Source organism: Pipistrellus kuhlii, unplaced genomic scaffold, assembly GCF_014108245.1.
Source record: "Pipistrellus kuhlii isolate mPipKuh1 unplaced genomic scaffold, mPipKuh1.p scaffold_m20_p_10, whole genome shotgun sequence".
In the NCBI taxonomy this organism is placed as follows: domain Eukaryota; kingdom Metazoa; phylum Chordata; class Mammalia; order Chiroptera; family Vespertilionidae; genus Pipistrellus; species Pipistrellus kuhlii.
Window position 1 is genome coordinate 22,197,981 of NW_023425405.1, and position 18,796 is coordinate 22,216,776.

General features: G+C 38.4%; 1 protein-coding gene across 1 annotated transcript; it reads left to right on the top strand.

Moving 5' to 3' along the window:
- Nucleotides 1–15,107: 15,107 nt before the first annotated feature.
- On the top strand, nt 15,108–16,212 carry LOC118711199 (olfactory receptor-like protein OLF3). The gene has a single exon (XM_036424224.1). It carries the CDS (start codon nt 15,169–15,171, stop codon nt 16,120–16,122), a length of 954 nt encoding a protein of 317 aa, XP_036280117.1. The 5' UTR covers nt 15,108–15,168; the 3' UTR covers nt 16,123–16,212.
- Nucleotides 16,213–18,796: the final 2,584 nt, after the last annotated feature.

Sequence of the window (18,796 nt, forward strand, 5' to 3'; positions counted from 1 at the left end):
CCCCCCCCCCCACACACACACACAGAACAAAGTCTAGAGGACTAGCAGCATTTTGGCCTCATGGATTTTGTACTGAAAGCACTGGAGACTTAAGTGGGCCTCTGAATGTCAAGGTCATGGTCATCTCTATCTGTGCTAACACTTTCTGCTGCCTGAATTTCAAGATACCATTTTTAAATAAAGGAGGAGATTGGATGATATGTTTTAGCTTTAAACCGGGACCAAATACACAGAGAAACACCACCAACTAAAAATGGTAGGCTCTGGGGGTGTGTCTAGCAGAGAGTGAGAGCAGGCAGGCATGTGTCCTTGCTCACTGTAAGTTTCTGAGAGGAGGAGGGATATAGCAGGAGAGAAATGCAGCTGTCTTGGCAGAGAGAACGAGAAGGAGAAAAGGCTCAATGCCAAGGATCCTCAGTTTTTTAGGAACACTCAATCTGCAATCCCTAAAACCCCATGTGCTTCCACAGGTTCCCTGAGACACCCCACTCAACTGCACAGACATGCCCAGGTACTGGCTTTGCCTTTCACCCTCAAATGAACTGCAGTCAGAAACTACCCCTCTGTGCCTGGGAGGCTGGGTTGCTCATTTCTAGAAATCTGAAAAATACACCCCATGTCTGCCCTCCAATCTTAGGCCAGGCCTTGCAGGTGGATTCTGAGGGAGATTAGACTTTGACAGGGAAGTAAGTGAAGGACAAACCCATTGCAGAAAGTAAAGGAGGTAAGAGAGAAAGAGCAGTGGCTGTGCCTATGAACGAAAAAGCTGATCCTCTGGGTCAGTACGAGAGCATTCTTTGAACTGGGACATTGCCCTCAGTTCTTCCTCAGTCTTTAGTCTGTTGGCCTTCAGAATTGATTTACACCATCATCTCTCCTGAGTATCCAGCTTGCTAACTCACCTTTTCAGCCTTAAGAACAAACAAACAAACAAACAAACAAACAAAACCCAGCTAGTTACTTTACCAGCAAAATGGGTTTATTAGGGAATGACAGAGGAATTGCAATTCAGGACATGCAAGCTATGGCAAACCATAGGCAAGTCCAGAGAACAGAGGACTGGAAAGTTACTTTAAAGAGAAAAAATGAGAGTTATCAGGATCTGTTATTAATAAAACGTGTAATGGAGGAAAACAGGAGGTAGAGGTGTAGTGGTTTCCCGTTGGTTGAGTCATGGCAGTTTCTCATTGGCTGGGCCTGTTGCTGAGCAAGGAGAAAAACCTTCCTTCCTGTACTGAAGTAGTAAAATCAGCTTCTTTCTGTCAGAGGAGTCTGTGAGGTGGATGAGCAGTAACGCCAGAGTTTCCAATTCAGAGCTTCCGGAACCCATGGTAAAGGAAGCTTTCTTTATTGGTTTTCATACCCTGCAGGGTTTGAGAATTGCCAGCTTCCATAATTGTGTGAGCCAATTCGTTATAATAAATGTCTGTCTGTCTATCCATCTAACTACCTACCTTATTGGTTCTTTTCTCTGGAGAACCTCAACTAATATAGCCCCCCTGGGTTATTCATTTGGAATCTTCATTGAACTATTCATTTGATATGTCAGGTTGTTGGGAAATTAAATATAAAATGAAATTTTAATTTTCAAGTGGAGCAGGAGTTGATGGGAGAGTGAGGGTGGGATAACAAAGGTAGATAGGAGAGGAAAATTGTGCCCACGCCTGCCATCTTGAGTGGAGCCTGTACCCAGGTCTGGGGACCGTGTGTATGAGTGGTAGGTCCCCATCTCCTGTCACCTGCTTGTTTAACCAGTGGGTGAGTGTGCTCAGCTCCTGGGCTTGTGGATCAGAAAACTTGGGGACTTCTGCCTGTGCTCTGTCATTAATTCCTAGTGTCATGCGGACATCCAGAAAAATAAAAAGGAATATATCAGGGCTGTAAAATTCAGAGATGGGAAGTAAGGCATGAGAGTAATATTAATGGAGTAAAACAGAAATAGATGATCGCCAAGAAAAGCTTTGCAACGTTTGGGACCAGTCTCTAACTCATATACCCACCTATGTTTCACACGTTCACAAAGACCTGCCATTCCAGCCACATGCACCTTTATGACTGCCTCACTCCCTGCCCCGCCCCGGGAACTATCTGTCCCTCTGCCCCCTCATCCTGATGCCATGTTCCAGAAAGTCTTAGAGGTAAAACTCCCTAGTTTGTGCTACCGTTTCAGCTCAGAATGTGCTTAGATTTCTCTTTAGGGAAGTGATGAAGAGATAACAGTTTGGAAGTTTAAAAAGTAGGAAAAGAGAATAAAAAGGAGACTTATTGTCCATAGAAATCTTTCTTCCTTTTGGGCTTCACCAGAGGCCTAAGGGGCTGGAGTTGCTGTGAAGGCTCATTCAATGAGAGTTAAGATATAGCTTGTGGAACTCAAAGGCTTGGGAAATTCATAGAGTTGAGTGAAAAGAAATTGTAAAATCATTTAGCTTTTTTTTTTTTTAGTTTTGTTAAAATGTGCTTTTTTTTTTTTTTTTTTTTTCTTTCTCACTGAAGTGCTATCAGAGACATTCTGCACAGTTGGAAGTTGCCAGTTTCTATATGTTCTTGAAAATGATCACTAAGGGCTACTGGGTAAAGAAGCATAAAGAAAAAGTAGGATGTCCCCTCCCCATTACAATAAGTTAAAAAGTACAATCTAAAAAGCAGAGCTGTCTTCTAGGAATGAAAAGAACTAGTCATGGGTGTAGTTTAAGGTCTTAAATTTAAGTATTTTATCTATAATTCTTGTGTAGGGTGTAAGAAGGTAGTCCAATTGCATTTTTTTTGCATTATTTGTCTAATTTTTCTAACACTATTTATTGAATAGACTGTTTTTACCCTACTATATATTTTTCCTCCTTTATCATATACTAGAGGCCTGGTGCATGGACTCATGCACTGGTGGGGTGGCCCACAGGGATCAGTGGACTTCCGTACTGCCATAGCCTGGCCTTACCCACCAGCTCATTGGACTCCAGCCCACTGTCCACACTGCTCCCACTCATCCCAGCCCCACTGTGCCTGCTGCCACCACCACTCTGGCACCCAGGGGGAGTGTCCCCAGGAGAGGCTCATGCTACACCAGCTGCACTTACCAGCCATGAGCCCAGCATCTGGTGCCCATCTGTCAGCTGAGCGGTGCTCCTACTATGGGAGTGCATTGATCACCAGAGGGCAGCCCCTGCATGAGCATCTGCCCCCTGATGGTGGTCAGTGTGTGTCAAAGCTACATGCTGGTCATCTGGTTGCTTAGGCTTTTATATATATACTAGAGGCCTGATGCATGAAGATTTGTGTAAGAATGGGCCTTCCTTCCCCTGGCTGCCAGTACTGCCTTCACTCTGGCCGGAGCTGCCTTTACACCTTTACGCCTTCCCATGCTGTCCAGAGGACCAGAGTGACTGGGGCGGTGCAGAACAAAGTGTCCCATCCCACCCCCAGCCACTCAGCACCTGTGTATGTAAATTAACCTGCCATATTTGTTGGGTTGATTTGCATACTCACTCCTGATTGGCTGGTGGGTGTTGTGAAAGTACAGTTAATTTGCATCTTACTTTTTTATTAGTGTAGACTAGAGGTCCAGTGCATGAAAATTCATGCACTAGGAGAGGGGTCTCTCAGCCCGGCCTGCCCGCTCTCACAGTATGGAAGCCCTCATATAGGCATGGGTTTATTTTTGGACTCTCTATTCTGTTCCATTGATCTATGTGCCGGTTTTATGCCAGTACCATGCTGTATTAATTAGTATAACTTTTTAGTATAGTTTGATATCAGATAGAATGATACTTCCAACTTTGTCCTTCTTTCCTAAGATTGCTATGGTTATTTAGGATCTTTTGAAGTTCTGTGTAAATGTTGGATTATTTGTTCTAGTTCTGTGAAAAAATGCCATTGGTATTTTGATAAGGATTTCATCAATATTGGACATTATTGTAGTATTAATATAGTATGGACATTATAACAGTATTAATTCTTTCTATCTATTAGCATGGAATATACTTCCATTTATTTTTATTTTCTTCGATTTCTTTCCTTATAACTTCCCAAGTTCAGATCTTTTACTTCCTTGGTTAAATTTATTCTTAGGTATTTTGTTGTTTTTGTTGATGTAATTATAAATGAGATTGTTTTCTTAATTTATTGTTTCTGATAGTTCATTATTGGGATGTAAAAATACAATTAGTTTCTGAATATTTATTTTGTATCCTGCAACTTTACTGAATTCAATTGCCAGTTCTAGTAGTTTTTTGGTGGAATCCTCAGAATTCTCTCTATATAGTATCATGTCATCTTTAAAAAAAATCATAGTTTTTCTTGTTCCTTTCTAATTTGGATGCCTGTTATTTCTTTTTCTTGTTTGATTGTTGTGGGGTAGAAATTCCAATACTATGTTGATTGAAAGTGGATATCCAAGGTTTTGTTTCTGATTTTAAGGAAAACGCTTTTAGTTTTCCCCATTGAGTATAATGTTAGTTGTGTTCTTGTCATATATGGCCTATCTTATGTTGAGGTATGTTCTTTCTATTTCCACTTTGCTGATATATATATATATATATATATATATATATATATATATATATATACACCCCAATATATGAGAAACACCAATCAGAAAGAATATATGCATCCCTATGTTCATAGTAGAACAACTTACAATAGTTCAGATTTGGAAACTGCCTAAGTGGCCATCAGCAGATGAAGGTAAAAAAGCTGTAGTACATTTACACAATGAAATACTATGCATCTTTGTTCTTTATGTGGTATATCTTTTTATCTAAGGTTGCCTTCAAGATTTTTGTGTTATTTTTGGCTTTTAGACTGTTAGAATATGATGTGCCTATTTTGTTTGTTTGTTTGTTTTGTTTGGTATGTTATCGTATTTGGCTGAATTTATTTTATTTTTGCTTTAATTTATTTCACTATTTTTTCAGCCATTATCTCTCAAAATATTTCTTGAACCTCTTTTGTTTCCATTTTATTTCTGTGATTTTTCAATTTCATATATGCTAGATGGTTTAACATTGTCCAACAGCTCTGGGAGGTTTTTCTCTCTCTTTATCATTAGTTGTTTTATTTGTTTGTTTGTTTTTCTGTTTGTTTTTCTGTATGTTTAGTTTTGCTAATTTTTATTGACTTATTTTACCCACTAATTTTTGGCTCTGTTGAGTCTGTCATAAATGGTCTTTGTTTCTGTTATTATTCTCCTTATATTGAGCATGTCGATGTAATTCCTCCATATATTTTTCAATTCTCCATCAGTTATGATACTTTCCATCTTTTCCACTAGATCCTTTAACTTATTTGTGAGAGTTATTTTAAACCCCTGTGTGACCGAAACCGGTTTGGCTCAGTGGATAGAGCATTGGCCTTCGGATTGAAATGCCCCAGGTTCGATTCCAGTCAAGGGTATGTACCTTGGTTGTGGGCACATCCCCGGGGGGTGGGTGTGCAGGAGGCAGCTGATTGATGTTTCTCTCTCATCAATGTTTCTAACTCTCTATCCCTTTTCCTTCCTTCCTCTCTGTAAAAATTCATTAAGATATATTTAAAATTTTTAAATAAATAAATAAATAAACCCCTGTGTGATAGTTCCTATACCCAAGTATATCTGATTCTGGTTCTGTTAATTCTTTGATCAGTGACATTGTAATTTTCTTGCCTTTTCCTCTGGCATTAAATTTGGATTGAAACCAGTATATTTTATGTATAGAATAATAGGCTCTGATTAATAGTATTATGAATTGAAATGGGCACATCTGTTTGTTTTGTAATCTTGTTTGCTGGGAGAGAGTGTGGGAATCAATCAGTCATGGTTTGAGTTTTGTTGCTGTGGTTATCATCAGTGTACCAACCAATTCTATTTTCTCTAGCATTACTTGTGACTGGGGTGGAAGTTCAGTGGTTGGAAGGTTTTCCCAGTGTTGCTGTTCCACCCTAACTGTAAAGCTTTCCCTATGGGACTGAATGTCATAGACCTTCCCACATGCTCCCTCTCCTCCATGGCTAATCGCTGTTCCTTGTTCCTCAATTCTTGCTCACCTTGTGATAGAGAACGAGGGTTTATTCTCCGTTGTCCTGCTTCTATCTCAGTCTTAGGCAGATCCTTTCTTTCTGAGTTTCAGCATTGGGGCTTCCTTTATGATCTTGCTTTTTCATAGTGTGAGGAGATGGATCATTGAGCACAGAAAGGATTTTTGCCCAGTGGAAATCTCAGGGCTAGAATGTTTTGACTTATTTGTTTTTTTTTCTTCTGTTCTCTTCCCTAAGCAATGAATCCTCATCTCTGAGGGGAGCAGGGTTTGCTGTCCTTCCCCAGTGGCTTCAGGCTTTGTTCCATTAGGGAGACAGACTTGGTGATGGGAGCGTGCCTCCTGCTTACACAGAGGCTGTGGCTTCTTACACTAGATCTCCACTATGAAGGAGGTTTTGCCTGGTTTTCTGCCCTCCCCCAAGCATTATTGTGAGGACTAACCCTGTGAAGAAAATTTTGAAAATTGATGGGAACTCCTATTTTTGCCGTAGCTCTCAGCCATTCTGTACTTACTAGTACAATATCCCACACTCCCAACTTGAGCCATATGTTAAAGCAGTTCTTCTTACTGGCTTGTTTGGCTGCCCTATTTTCCTCCCATGCTCTGGCTTAGGTAAGTAAATGCTCACTCCTGTCTCTCTGTGGATATACCTATCTTTCCCAAGATTTCACATTTTTTGGTTGCTTTGCAGTCTCACCTTACTGAGGATTTCAAGAATAATTGTAATTTGTCTAACCTTATTTTTTTGTTTATTTTAGGGTGGAACTAATCCTCTCTCCAGCTTTCAGCCACCTAAGTGGAAGCTATAACAAGTTTAATTACTTTATTTTTTTCTTTTTGGTAGAGTCTATTTTTTTTTAGAATGGTCTTAGATTTATAGCAAAATTGAGGAGAAAATATAAGAGTCCCCCTTCCCTGCCAGTCTTCCCAGTATAAACATCCTGCACTGGAGTTGCACGGTTTCAATTATTTTTAAAGGTCTGTTTTAACAGACAAATTATATGTGAATGATGTGAGGGATAATTTACAGATAAGTAAAATAAAACAATGGCAACCAGTGATTTTTAAGCAAATACTTTTTAAGTTAAACAAACCACTTATCTTGAAGCAGCAGCCCAAATTATATGCATATCATTTGGAGCAAACAATTTGTTATATTCATGTTCTTCTAGCAAATATTAGCCTATACATTCATAGTGTACATTAGTGAGTCTGTCACAAATGCTTCTTAAAGGAACTATTCAATTTCTAGAAAACACTTATGAAATGACCTTCCTGGGCAGAAGAAAGAGCATTTCCTGTTTGGAAACAATAGGAATTGTAGGGTAGGTGGGACTCATATGGGAGAGAAGCAGGGAAAAACTTAGATTGTGGTTGACTTTTAAACTCTTCATTCTGAGTTAGTTGAGGTTTGGCATTAAAGTCACTGGAGACTTTAGATCAAACCTTTGTGAGGTGGGTAATGATACAATGAAGTAATGCAATTAAAGCATTCAACAGTGGTCTGCAGAATGAATGTTTTGGAAGTTTTCAAATTTTATTTTATCTGAAACACCTGAAAAATGTTTTATCAGAAACACCTGACAATCTCATAAAAACAGTTCTTTGGACCCTATCTGCATAGTTTCTGACAGTCAGTCTGGATAGGATGAAGCCCATCATGCTTTGAAAGGCGCTTAGGAATAAAATGCTAAAATAATACAAGTCAGCAGTATTAGTAATGGAAGGAAGGACCTAGGTGACAGCTGTTTCAAAGTAAGAGTTGATATAACTTGTTGAATGATAGAGGTTGAATGAGAAGAACAATTTCCTAAGGTTTTGAGCAGGAGTGATTGAGAGTTCTGTGTTCTTGTTAAAAGTTTGGAATTTGGGCATTTACCTTTGTTGTCCACAGATAAATGGAGTGAATTTCTGGGTACTATGACTTAAGCCTTCATAGTCATGGAATTTCCCCTCTTTCCTCAGAGAAATTATAAAACCAGTTCTGTCATTTTTATATGAGTTCAGAAATCAAGGTGAGGATTAAGAAGCATCTATACTTTTTCTTTATATTTCCTGGAATATCACAGAACCTTTGTTAGATCCACTGGGTGGATCTATAATATCAGAGACCATGGTCTCACAATGGAATAAATTAATAGATAAGCAGAAGGATAATATGTTAGGTGAGCATAGAAGATTTGGTAGAAAATTAATGAATATTAGGTACAAGATAAATTCGTATGTAAATATAGGAACATGAGTGAGTTAATGAGCAGATAAGCAAATGGATGTGTGAATATTAAGATGATTATAGACACATTGCATAAATGAGAGGATACATAAATGGTGATGTTGAAAATTACTGGGTATTGGACTTGGTACAGAAATTAATAAATTAATTTTAAAAGTTCACTTAAAGGGTGTATGATACCTAGAGAATACATCATATAATGGTAATGTGAAAGCATTCTGTCAAAATTACATTGAATCTTTTTATAAATATTAAAAACTTGAAGAAGTATGGAAGGTTAATTTTCTGTATTGAGAATTTTGAATCTTTTTTTTTTTTTCCTTTGGAGGTCATAAGAAGGTATTTTTGTAGATCTTATTTGGAATCTTAAATCTTTCTATTCATTGTTATTAATTTTGGAACTTAAGTAGTACCATGAAAAAATGTATTCAGATGCCCATCAACACTTGCAGTGCTCACAGCACCCTATTTTTTTTTTTATTGATTAAGGTATTGCATATGTGTTCTTTTCCCCCCATTGCCCTCTAAACCTCCTCCCCACTCATGCCCTCACCCCTCTGGTGTCTGTGTCCATTGGTTAGGCTTATATGCATGCATATGACTTCTTTGCACATATCTCAGAGGTATGAAAACAGGTCTCTTGAATCCAGAAGGAGAGGGAAAGGTACCCTGGAGCTGAAGGGGGTAATTGGTTTTTCACCAGGTTTGGATGCATGCCTAGTCGCTGTTCATTAGAATAAGGGCATGAGGGATAAATGTCAGATTTGTTCTCTAGGAGGATATCCTAAAAACCTCAGAAAAATTGCTTCCAGGACTTTTTAGAATGACCTTAGCCTTTAGTGGATTGCTGTAGTTTGAGGAGGATGGAGAAAATAACTTACTGAGGGAGAAGAGGGCAGAATAATGAATTGGGAGTGGTGACAGCAATTAACTCTGATGCGTAGAGCTCCTGGGGAGAATCTGTCAGCCCACATTGCTAATTACCCACTGCTACACCTCATTAGGGTTGTGTTTGAGCCAAGTATGGGGCACCAGTGAACTTTCTCCCTCACAATGTCAGGTAGTCCCAGTGAGGTCTTAGCCTAGGCGTCAAGGAGCCTGGGACATGTCATCTCTAGTTGTTCGGCCAGAGGTCAGATGAATCTGTCTCTATTTGAAAGTTCTGTTTTTATTGTCAACTCAACTGTGAAAGGTATGGTTCTGCTTTATTTGACCAGTATTAAAGAAAACATCTTTAGGTTTTGGGATTTATGTTTATGTGCCCTAATCCTGTGTTCAAGACTTCTGTGTGTCTCTGCTAAGATTGGAGAGGACTCTAACAACAAGACCAAATATACTTAAGATTTGATGGAGTGTTACGAAAGATGATACTCAACATGCTTTTCTCTGTAAGGCATCATCTCTATAATGAACAAGAAAAAAATCTGTGTAATGGTTTCAGATTGGATTTTAAAGGGTGATCCAAGGTTTTGTCCAACCATACTCTTTAAATTGTTATGAGTAGTGGAAAGGATTATAATATCTGTAATAATAAAAGGGTTATATGTTAATTAGACCAGTGTCCTTCTGGGCATCATTTTGGACATCCTTCTGGACGAAGTCAGAGCAGAGTGAAGCCCGGTCCCAGGTGCCTGCTGGCAGCCAGAGGAAGCCCGGGTCTAAGTGCCAGAGGAAAGCCGGTGCTGGCAACTGTGGGAAGGAAAGCCTACTCTTGTTTGAATTTTCATGCATCAGGCCTCTAGTAAATGAATATAATTCTGGAAATTGAAATGCTGAGGAATCCTTTTATAATGTGCATACCTCCTGAGGCTTTTCAAATTGATACTTCTTTTTTTTCTAATGTATGGGGAGAGGGAGAAGATATTTTATTAAAGCAACCAATCAATAGAAATGACAATACTTTAGTTTTAAAATATAATACACCAACACGGGTAGAAAAATTAAATGTGGCAATGAATGTTGCAAGTGGAGAATGTACCCATGTGTTAAGTTTTAAATACTTCCATCCTTGCAAAGTTTAAATGAGTATTTTGGAGTATTGGTCTGTAGCAATATGGCACCAACATATGAAAAATTCTGTCAGTGTTCATTTGATTTTTATATATGAGTCAGGTTTCTCATCTTTTAAAAAAATTATGATTATTTCAATCTTTATTTTTGAGATTATTATAAATACCCCCCTCCCCCGCATTGCCCTCTTCCACCCGGTTCCCACCCTGTCCAGGCCTTTTCAGTGTTTCCCAAACTTTACCCCTTCTATAATTTTCGTAATGCTGAGTACCCCTCGTACTCATGAGAACGTAGAATTAGGCGCAGCTAAGCACAGTTCAGTGCATATCCCCACCAAACTCCCGTGCAACACGTACCCCCACCAAACTCTTCCCGTACCCCTGGGGGTACGCGTACCACTCTTTGGGAAACATTGGATGTCAATAGGTAATGCATATATGCATATAAAATCTTTTTTTAATCTCTTCCCACCCCACCCCTTTCCTTCTAAGAATCATCAGTCTGTTCCATTTCCATGCCCCTGATTCAATCTTATTCACCAGTTTATTCTGTTAATTATATTTCTTATTCATTTATTTTGATTTTTAGATTCAATTGTTGATAGATATATATTATTGCCATTTTGATGTTCATATTTTTTATCTTTTTTTTCTTCTTCCTCTTCTTTAAGAATACACTTCAACATTTCATTATAATACTGATTTGGTGGTGAACTCCTTTAGCTTTTTCTTATATGTGAAGCTCTTTATCTGACCTTCAATTCTAAATGATAGCTTTGCTGGGTAGAGTAATCTTGGTTATCAGTCATTGCTATTCATCACTTTGAACATTTTTTGCCACTCCCTCTGGCCTTCATAGTTTCTATTGAGAAATCAGCTGACAGTTATTTGGGCATTCCCATATAGGAACTAACTGCTTTTCTCTCATTGCTTTTAAGATTCTCTCTTTGACTTTAGGCCTTGGCATTTTAATTATGATGTGTCTTGGTGTGGTTTTCTTTGGGCTCCTCTTGTTTGGGACACTGTGCTTCCTGGACTTATAAGTCTATTTCTTTCTCCAGTAAGGGAAGTTTTCTGTCATTATTTCTTCAAATAGGTTTTCAATATCTTGCTCTTTCTTCTGGAACTCCTGTAATGTGAATATTGGTATGTTGTCTCAGTGGCTCCTTAGATTACCTTCATATTTTTTAATTCTTTTTTCTTTTGCTCTCTGGTTGAGTGTTTTTTGTTTCCTCATATTTCAAATCGTTGATTTGATTTTCAGAATCTTTACTCTATTGTAGAATCCCTGTATATTATTCTTAATTTCAGTCAGTGTATGCTTAATTTCTTACTGATCCTTTTCCCTTTTTTTTGAAGGTTTCTAAAAGATTCTTGAGTAATGCTATAATCATGGCTTTGAACTCTATATCCAGTAGTTTGCTTGCTTCCATTTCTTTAATTTGTGACATGTTTCTTTGTCTCCACATTTTGGCTGTTTCCCTGTGTTTGTTTCTATGTATTGAGTAGAGCTGCTATGTCTCCTTGAGTTAGCAGAGTGGCCTTGTGTGGTAGGTGTCCTATAGGGCCCAGTGGCTCAGCCTCCCCAGTCACCTGAGTTGGACACTCTAGGTGCACCCCTTTGTGGGTTGTGAGCACAGTTTTGTTGTAGTTGAGACTTGATTGCTATTGGTGTCACTTGGAGGAATTGATCTCCAAGCAATTGGCTGTGAAGACCAGTTGTGACTACAGTGGAAAGCTGCTGTGCAGGAGACACCCCTGTGGAGCAGTACTTGCTTCAGTGGGGCTTTGGTAATCACTGAGTCTGCCCCTTGAGTGTGTCACTTATGGATGTGCAGAGTTGTAATCTGGTATGGTCTGACACTGACCACTGGGTACACTGGCTCTTGGGTCTCCAGAGAGGTGCAAAGTCATCCACTGCCTGGGGCCACCCAGCATCAACTATAAAGAGATCTGCAGATTCTTTCTCTTTGTATCAGGTTTGAAAGTGCCCAGATGAGGCCCAGCTGTGAAACAAGGCAGGTTGGTTGGTGCTGGTGCCAGGTCTTGGGCCTTTTATTGATAGGGCTGGGGCTCTCTGACCCAGCTGCAATTTGTTTGAGAGATTTACCCTGATCAAGGAGAGGCCATTCATATGCAAAAGCCACCGCACACAGCTTGGGAGGGGTTGTAAATTGAATGAGATGGGGTCTTAGGGAATCACCAGTGTGGAGCAAACAGAAATGGCTGCCAGTCAGCCCTGTGACTGGGGCAGTTCCCTCATACAATTCCTTATAATTGCAGGACTTCCATTCAGTCTGCTTTCCAGTAGTCTGGATGATGGTTGTCCTGTATTTTAGTTGTAATTTTGATGTGGTTGTGGGAAGTGGCAAATATAGGTGTTTACCTATACCACCATCTTAAAAAAGCCTCTCATCTTTCTTGATGAACAGTTGCTCATAGTTCTTCAAGGCCTTATAGTGATAGAGCAGGAGCATGGGAAGGTGTTAAGAAGCCTATTGTTTCTTGGGGTTATTAGTACCCTTTCCTCTCGGGCATACGGCAGAGATGTGGGGATCTAGGCATGGGAGGGATTCCTGTGTGGAAGATTAACTAGTCAGTTTCAGGAAATGGTGATAGACTAGTTGGGACATGTCCCATTTCCAGGACTCCAAAATACCAGATATTTTAAAATTTTGCCAAAAGTCACCAACTGAAAATTTATCATTAGAAATATATTTAACTAGATTTAAAGAAATAAGTATTATTTCTGAAATGACTTGCTTTAAGTCCAAGAAAGCAGAAGAGATTGGATGCAAAACAGAAATTGTTAGGCTCTGAAGTTCACAATTGCATTAAGATGCGACACTGTCACTCCCTGGATTGAGACAAAGGCTGTAGTGGAGAGATGTGCAGGGCGTGTAAGAGGAACACAGTGAGTCATGGGCTGGCATATTCTCCAGGCAACTTGCATGTGTAGCAAATGATGTAGTAATGACTATCTGTTTCATGTCATTTCTTCTTTGAATGGGTCAGGTCTTCAAGCACAGGGGGGTATAATATTCACCATAAATCAGTAGCATCTAGCAAAGATGGTCCTTTATAGATATTTGCAAAGTTAATAGGAAAGTAAACAGTAATATTAAAAATAAGTTGTAATTGAAAAATAGATCTATAACATTTTTAAATTTTGAAAAATAAAAATGCTTTCTGCTGCAGATATGCTATATATGCAACAACAGCTAAAATATTTTTAAAATTAAATATTTTCTTAATGTTCTAGAATTTAATTCAAATCTCTTCTTTGAGTAAAGTAGATGTCATTTCATCTTTCCCATGATTGAAGAAAAACTATGTAAGGGGTGGTGGTTAGGGTCTTGATAGAGCAGAACAGGAGGGGAGATCAGACTTGGGGGAGGAAATTTGTAAACAGGTTTCGAAAAATGTGTGTGTCTGACCCATGAAAGAAGAGATGGGCATTTCTTGAACTATTTTTTTTTTTTTTGTCCTTTCTTTTGTCCTCAGAGACCTCAGCCTGGTCTTTGGATTTTGAAATGGAATAAATAGCTCTGTTTCTGGCCTCCGTTCCTCTTGCCAACATTATCTCCCTTTCTTCATTATTTTGTACACTGCAAGAAGAGGAAAGTTAGCAATAGATAGGCATAGAGAAAAATAAACGTAAATCAGTCCTATAAAATTAAAAAATGTAAACAGTTTCTGTTTAATGTTCAAAATTTATATATATATATATATATATATATATATATATATATATATATATATATATTTCTATTGGAAAAATGTTTACAGGATAAAATAAACCACAAGTGCAACTCTGTTCCAGTGTACATCTCCATGAATTCATGCCTCCTTCTCTGGTGCGGACAATGAAGACAAGGCCTTAAAGGTGTGCTTCCCTTCCTCTCTTGTAAATAGTAAGTCAGCTACTCATACTCTCATTTTCTCTGTTTTGAGCCCATTTCAAGAAGTAGATAGATTCCTAACAGCAACAAGTTGGGAAGAGACAAATAAAAAGAACAAAATACAATTACAATCTCCTGCCACACCATATGCTACTGAGTCTGAACAGAACAAAGGTCATCATAAAAAAGACAATGGCTACTAGGTCCTCAAAGTGACCCCAACCATTTCTAAGTTCTCAGTTTTTTTAGGATTGTGTACAATATTATTTAGGTCTGAATTTCTGGAGGGAATGCATGGGAAAATCACTTTTGCTACCTATGTACCCCAAGGCAGAAGTCATGATACTACTAATGGTACTACCACCAATACAGCTCACAAAGTACTTTCTCTAACATTACTACATTTGAGCTTAAATATACTTGTAAGTTATAAAATGTCCTATGTTATACGTAAAAGTTTGTCCCTAAACCAGAATCGCATCACTGTTAAATAATATTTCAAACCTCGGCTTTCTGACTTCAAATCTTTTCCTAGTCCCAGCCTCTTTCCAATATTTCCTTTTGTAACATCTTTACCTATCTCATCACAGTGGGTCTAGTTTACACATTTAAGGTAGCTTTTATAACTTTCTACCTGGGGTTTTCTTCCTTGTTTATCATTTTACATACCATTGTCATCTACCAACCTCTCCTTACCTTAAAACTGAGGTAAGTTGGTGAAGATATAGAGCTATAAATGTTGCACTGCATTATCTCTAGGCTTTAGCTGGGTCTCCCTGCAGCCACATCATGTCCTTATGAAGGCATTGGCCTGTCTCTGATGTGGAAAAGATACAAAGAATATCAGGACAAAGCCTGTAGTGATGGCCAATTAAGAATTTGAAGCATCTGGCTAAGGCTTGCCACTTGTATAAAGTTTGTGTTGCTAAAAAGTTATTCTTATGGTTCTTTGATTCAAAAGCTTGTTTTTTTTTCTGTCTCTTTCTGCAGATTAATAATCCTCACACTTTTTAATGGGAACAGAAAACCAGACGTGGGTGAAAGAGTTTATTCTTCTGGGCCTGTCTAGTCACTGGGACACTCAGGTCTCTCTTTTTGTCCTGTTCTCCATCACATACATGGTGACAGTGCTGGGGAACTTACTCATTGTTCTTCTGATCAGCCTGGACAGCCGACTCCATACACCCATGTATTTCTTTCTCACCAACCTCTCCCTTGTTGATGTCTCTTATGCCACAGCCATAGTCCCTCAGATGTTGGTTCATTTTCTTGCAGAACATAAAGTAATCCCACTTGTGAGCTGTGCAGCCCAGTTATTTTTCTCCCTGGGATTGGGCGGGATTGAGTTTGTTTTACTGGCAGTGATGGCCTATGACCGCTATGTGGCTGTGTGTGATCCCCTGCGATACCTGGTCATCATGCATGAAGGGCTCTGTATTAGGTTGGCCATCACATCCTGGGTCAGTGGCTCTGTCAACTCTCTCATGCAGACTGCCATCACATTTCAGCTGCCCATGTGCGCCAACAAGTTTATTGATCACATATCCTGTGAACTCCTAGCTGTGGTCAGACTGGCCTGTGTGGACACCTCCTCCAATGAGATTGCAATCATGGTTTCTAGCATTGTCCTGCTGATGTCACCATTCTGCCTGGTTCTCTTGTCCTATGTCAAGATTATCTCCACCATCCTAAAAATCAGGTCCACAGAGGGAAGAAAGAAAGCCTTCCACACCTGTGCCTCTCACCTCACAGTGGTTGTACTATGCTATGGCATGGCCATTTTCACTTACATCCAGCCCCATTCTGGCCCCTCTGCCCTTCAGGAGAAGTTGATCTCTCTCTTCTATGCCGTTTTGACACCCATGCTGAACCCCATGATTTACAGTCTAAGGAATAAGGAGGTGAAGGGGGCCTGGCAGAAACTTTTAGGGCAATTAAATGGATTAACGCCAAAACTTGGAATCTGATGAATCAGGAGCATCACTTAGAAAAAGAAACTTTGTCTGTGTGTTCTTCCACTTAACTCAGATATGACAGGCATCAACTACATTGCCCTGGCAACCATGAAGGGGATGACATAACGTATACTGCTGATATGAGATAGGATACTGAGTGTTTAGGTTTAATGTAAAAGTCTTTTAATGTCAGCAGCATGTTCAGGGAGTTAAGGACAGATATAATAGACCTTAAAAATCTCCTTTCCTATAATTTGAGAGTAATTGAAATAAAAAAAATTACCCTCGCCAAAACCGGTTTGGCTCAGTGGATAGAGCATCGGCCTGCGGACTGAAGGGTCCCAGGTTCAAGTCTAGTCAAGGGCATGTACCTGGGTTGTGGGCACATCCCCAGTAGAGGGTGTGCAAGAGGCAGCTGATCGATGATTCTCTCTCATCGATGTTTCTAACTCTCTATCCCTCTCTCTTCCTCTCTGTAAAAAATATTAATAAAATATATTTTAAAAAATTACCCTCGACTGTTTTGATTTGTTACATTGTTTATAGTCATGGACCTATTCATGGATCTCAGTTTCTTATTCATCCACATTTTGTAGGAGGTTATTATATTTTCATTGGGAACACATCAATTTCACATTTTATTTTTAAAAATGTGGTATATGTAACTACATCAAGTAATTGTGTGAGTCACTGTTCAGAGAAGAGTGTTGCTATCAAGGCTGATTAGATGCTTTTGTGCTATATCTACTTCATGTGAATATAATGTATTTGAGTGTTGGAGGTAACTCAGTGGAGAAGCATCAACTGAAGGTATTAAGGGATATTAAGGAATCTAAATAAAGGGGCTATTGCGGGCCAGGGAAAGTTACATTTTAGGCTTGAGTATATAAACACTTTGAGAGGAATTTTACTGCATTATAAGTGGCATTATTTAAATCTTAAAGCTGTTTATTGGCTGAAAAGTTTAGTACCTCTTGTTCTGATATTTTAGGAAAGAATAAGCACATAAAATATGAAATAATGTATAAACTATAAAGTACATAGTTATTTAAGAAAGGAAAAGATTCCTTAGCCAAAGGCAATGAAAGGTAAGACAACTTTAACATGGTTTTGGGAAAAAGGATAGTTCAATTGTCTGTGCTCATATCACCCTCTAATCTCCATATTGAACCTTCTTCCATCCCTTCTCTGCACACAGCACTGATTAATCTAAGAATGGACTACACTTTTGAGAAAAAGCCTGAGTTAGATAAGGTAAAAGAGGGGGAAGAAATATCTGAACATGGGATTAGGAAGAAGAAAAATGAGAAAGAATGTGACAGTAGTTCATCTTTGCCCTCCCTTGAAGAAGTCTCAAAACCCTATCTTCCAGTGGTCTCTTCTTTCAGTCAGTTGGTATACATTTATTCCATTTGAGAACATGTTATCTTATTTGGCTGAATTTATTTGATTTGTGCTTTAATTTATTTATATTTTCAGCTGTTATCTCTTCAAATATTTCTTGAACTTCTTTTGTCTCCATTTTCTTTCTGTGTTTTTTTTTTTAATTTCATTTATGTTAAATGGTTTAATATTGTCTGACAGCTCTGGGAGGCTTTTTTCTCTTTTTATCATTAGTTTTTTTCCTCTGTGTGCTTTAGTTTTGCTAACTTTTATTGACTTATTTTATACTTACTGATTGATTTCTGGATCTGTTGAGTGTACTCATAAATGATTTTTATTTCTATTACTGTGCTCCTTATATTGAACATGTCCATATAATCTCTCCATATGCTGTTGAATTCTCCATTGAAGTTGCTCAGTTAGAAACCATAAATCTTTTCCACTAAATCTTTAACTTACTTATGAGAGTATATTAAACCCCTGTGAGATAGTTTCTATACCCAAGTATATCTGGTTCTATTAATTTCTTTGTTTAATGACATTGTTCTCCTTGCATCAAATGATATTAAAAAGCATTTTATAATAAACTATAGTCTATTGCCAAGACTAATAAAAAAATAAGAAAGAAATGTAAGAAATAAACAATATTATGGAAGAAAAAGAGATTTTTTATACACTAAAATACCTAGGAAGATATTTAGGCTCATAAATTTGAGAAGTTAGATGAAACAGACAAATTTCTAGAAAAAAATAAACTTACCAAAATGAACACAGGAAGAAATAGAATAGTCCTATATACTAAGAAATTTGAATCCATATTTAAGAGTTTTCTACCAAATAGAACTTCAATCCAGGTGGCTTTATCAGTGAATTTTACCAAAAATATAAGGAAGAAATGACACAGTATCCATAAAAGTAATTTCATGTATACATATCCTATATAATAAAAAGCTAATATGCAAATTGTCCCCTTGACTGGGAGTTCGAGTGGGAGTTTGACCAGGGGGCAGGGGTGGCCAGCCAACCGCCTGCGTCCCTTCCCATTCGGCCGGCCTGCCCAATTGGCCCCGATTGGTGCAGGCCAGCCAGACCCCAAGAATGCATGAATTCGTGCACCAGGCCTCTAGTTTAATATATAAAAGCCAAATTACATTTTATGTAGTTTAAGAGATATTATTTAAAACAGCATGTGCAAAACACCATGCCTAGGAACAAATCTAATGAGATACAATATTTGCACATAGAAAAAAAATGAACAGATATCAAATAAATTGGAGAATATATATTTTAAAGGATTGAGATA

What these genes read in the sequence shown, in the direction of transcription:
- LOC118711199 (XM_036424224.1), top strand. Translation starts at nt 15,169, where the DNA reads ATGGGAACAGAAAACCAGACGTGGGTGAAAGAGTTTATTCTTCTGGGC.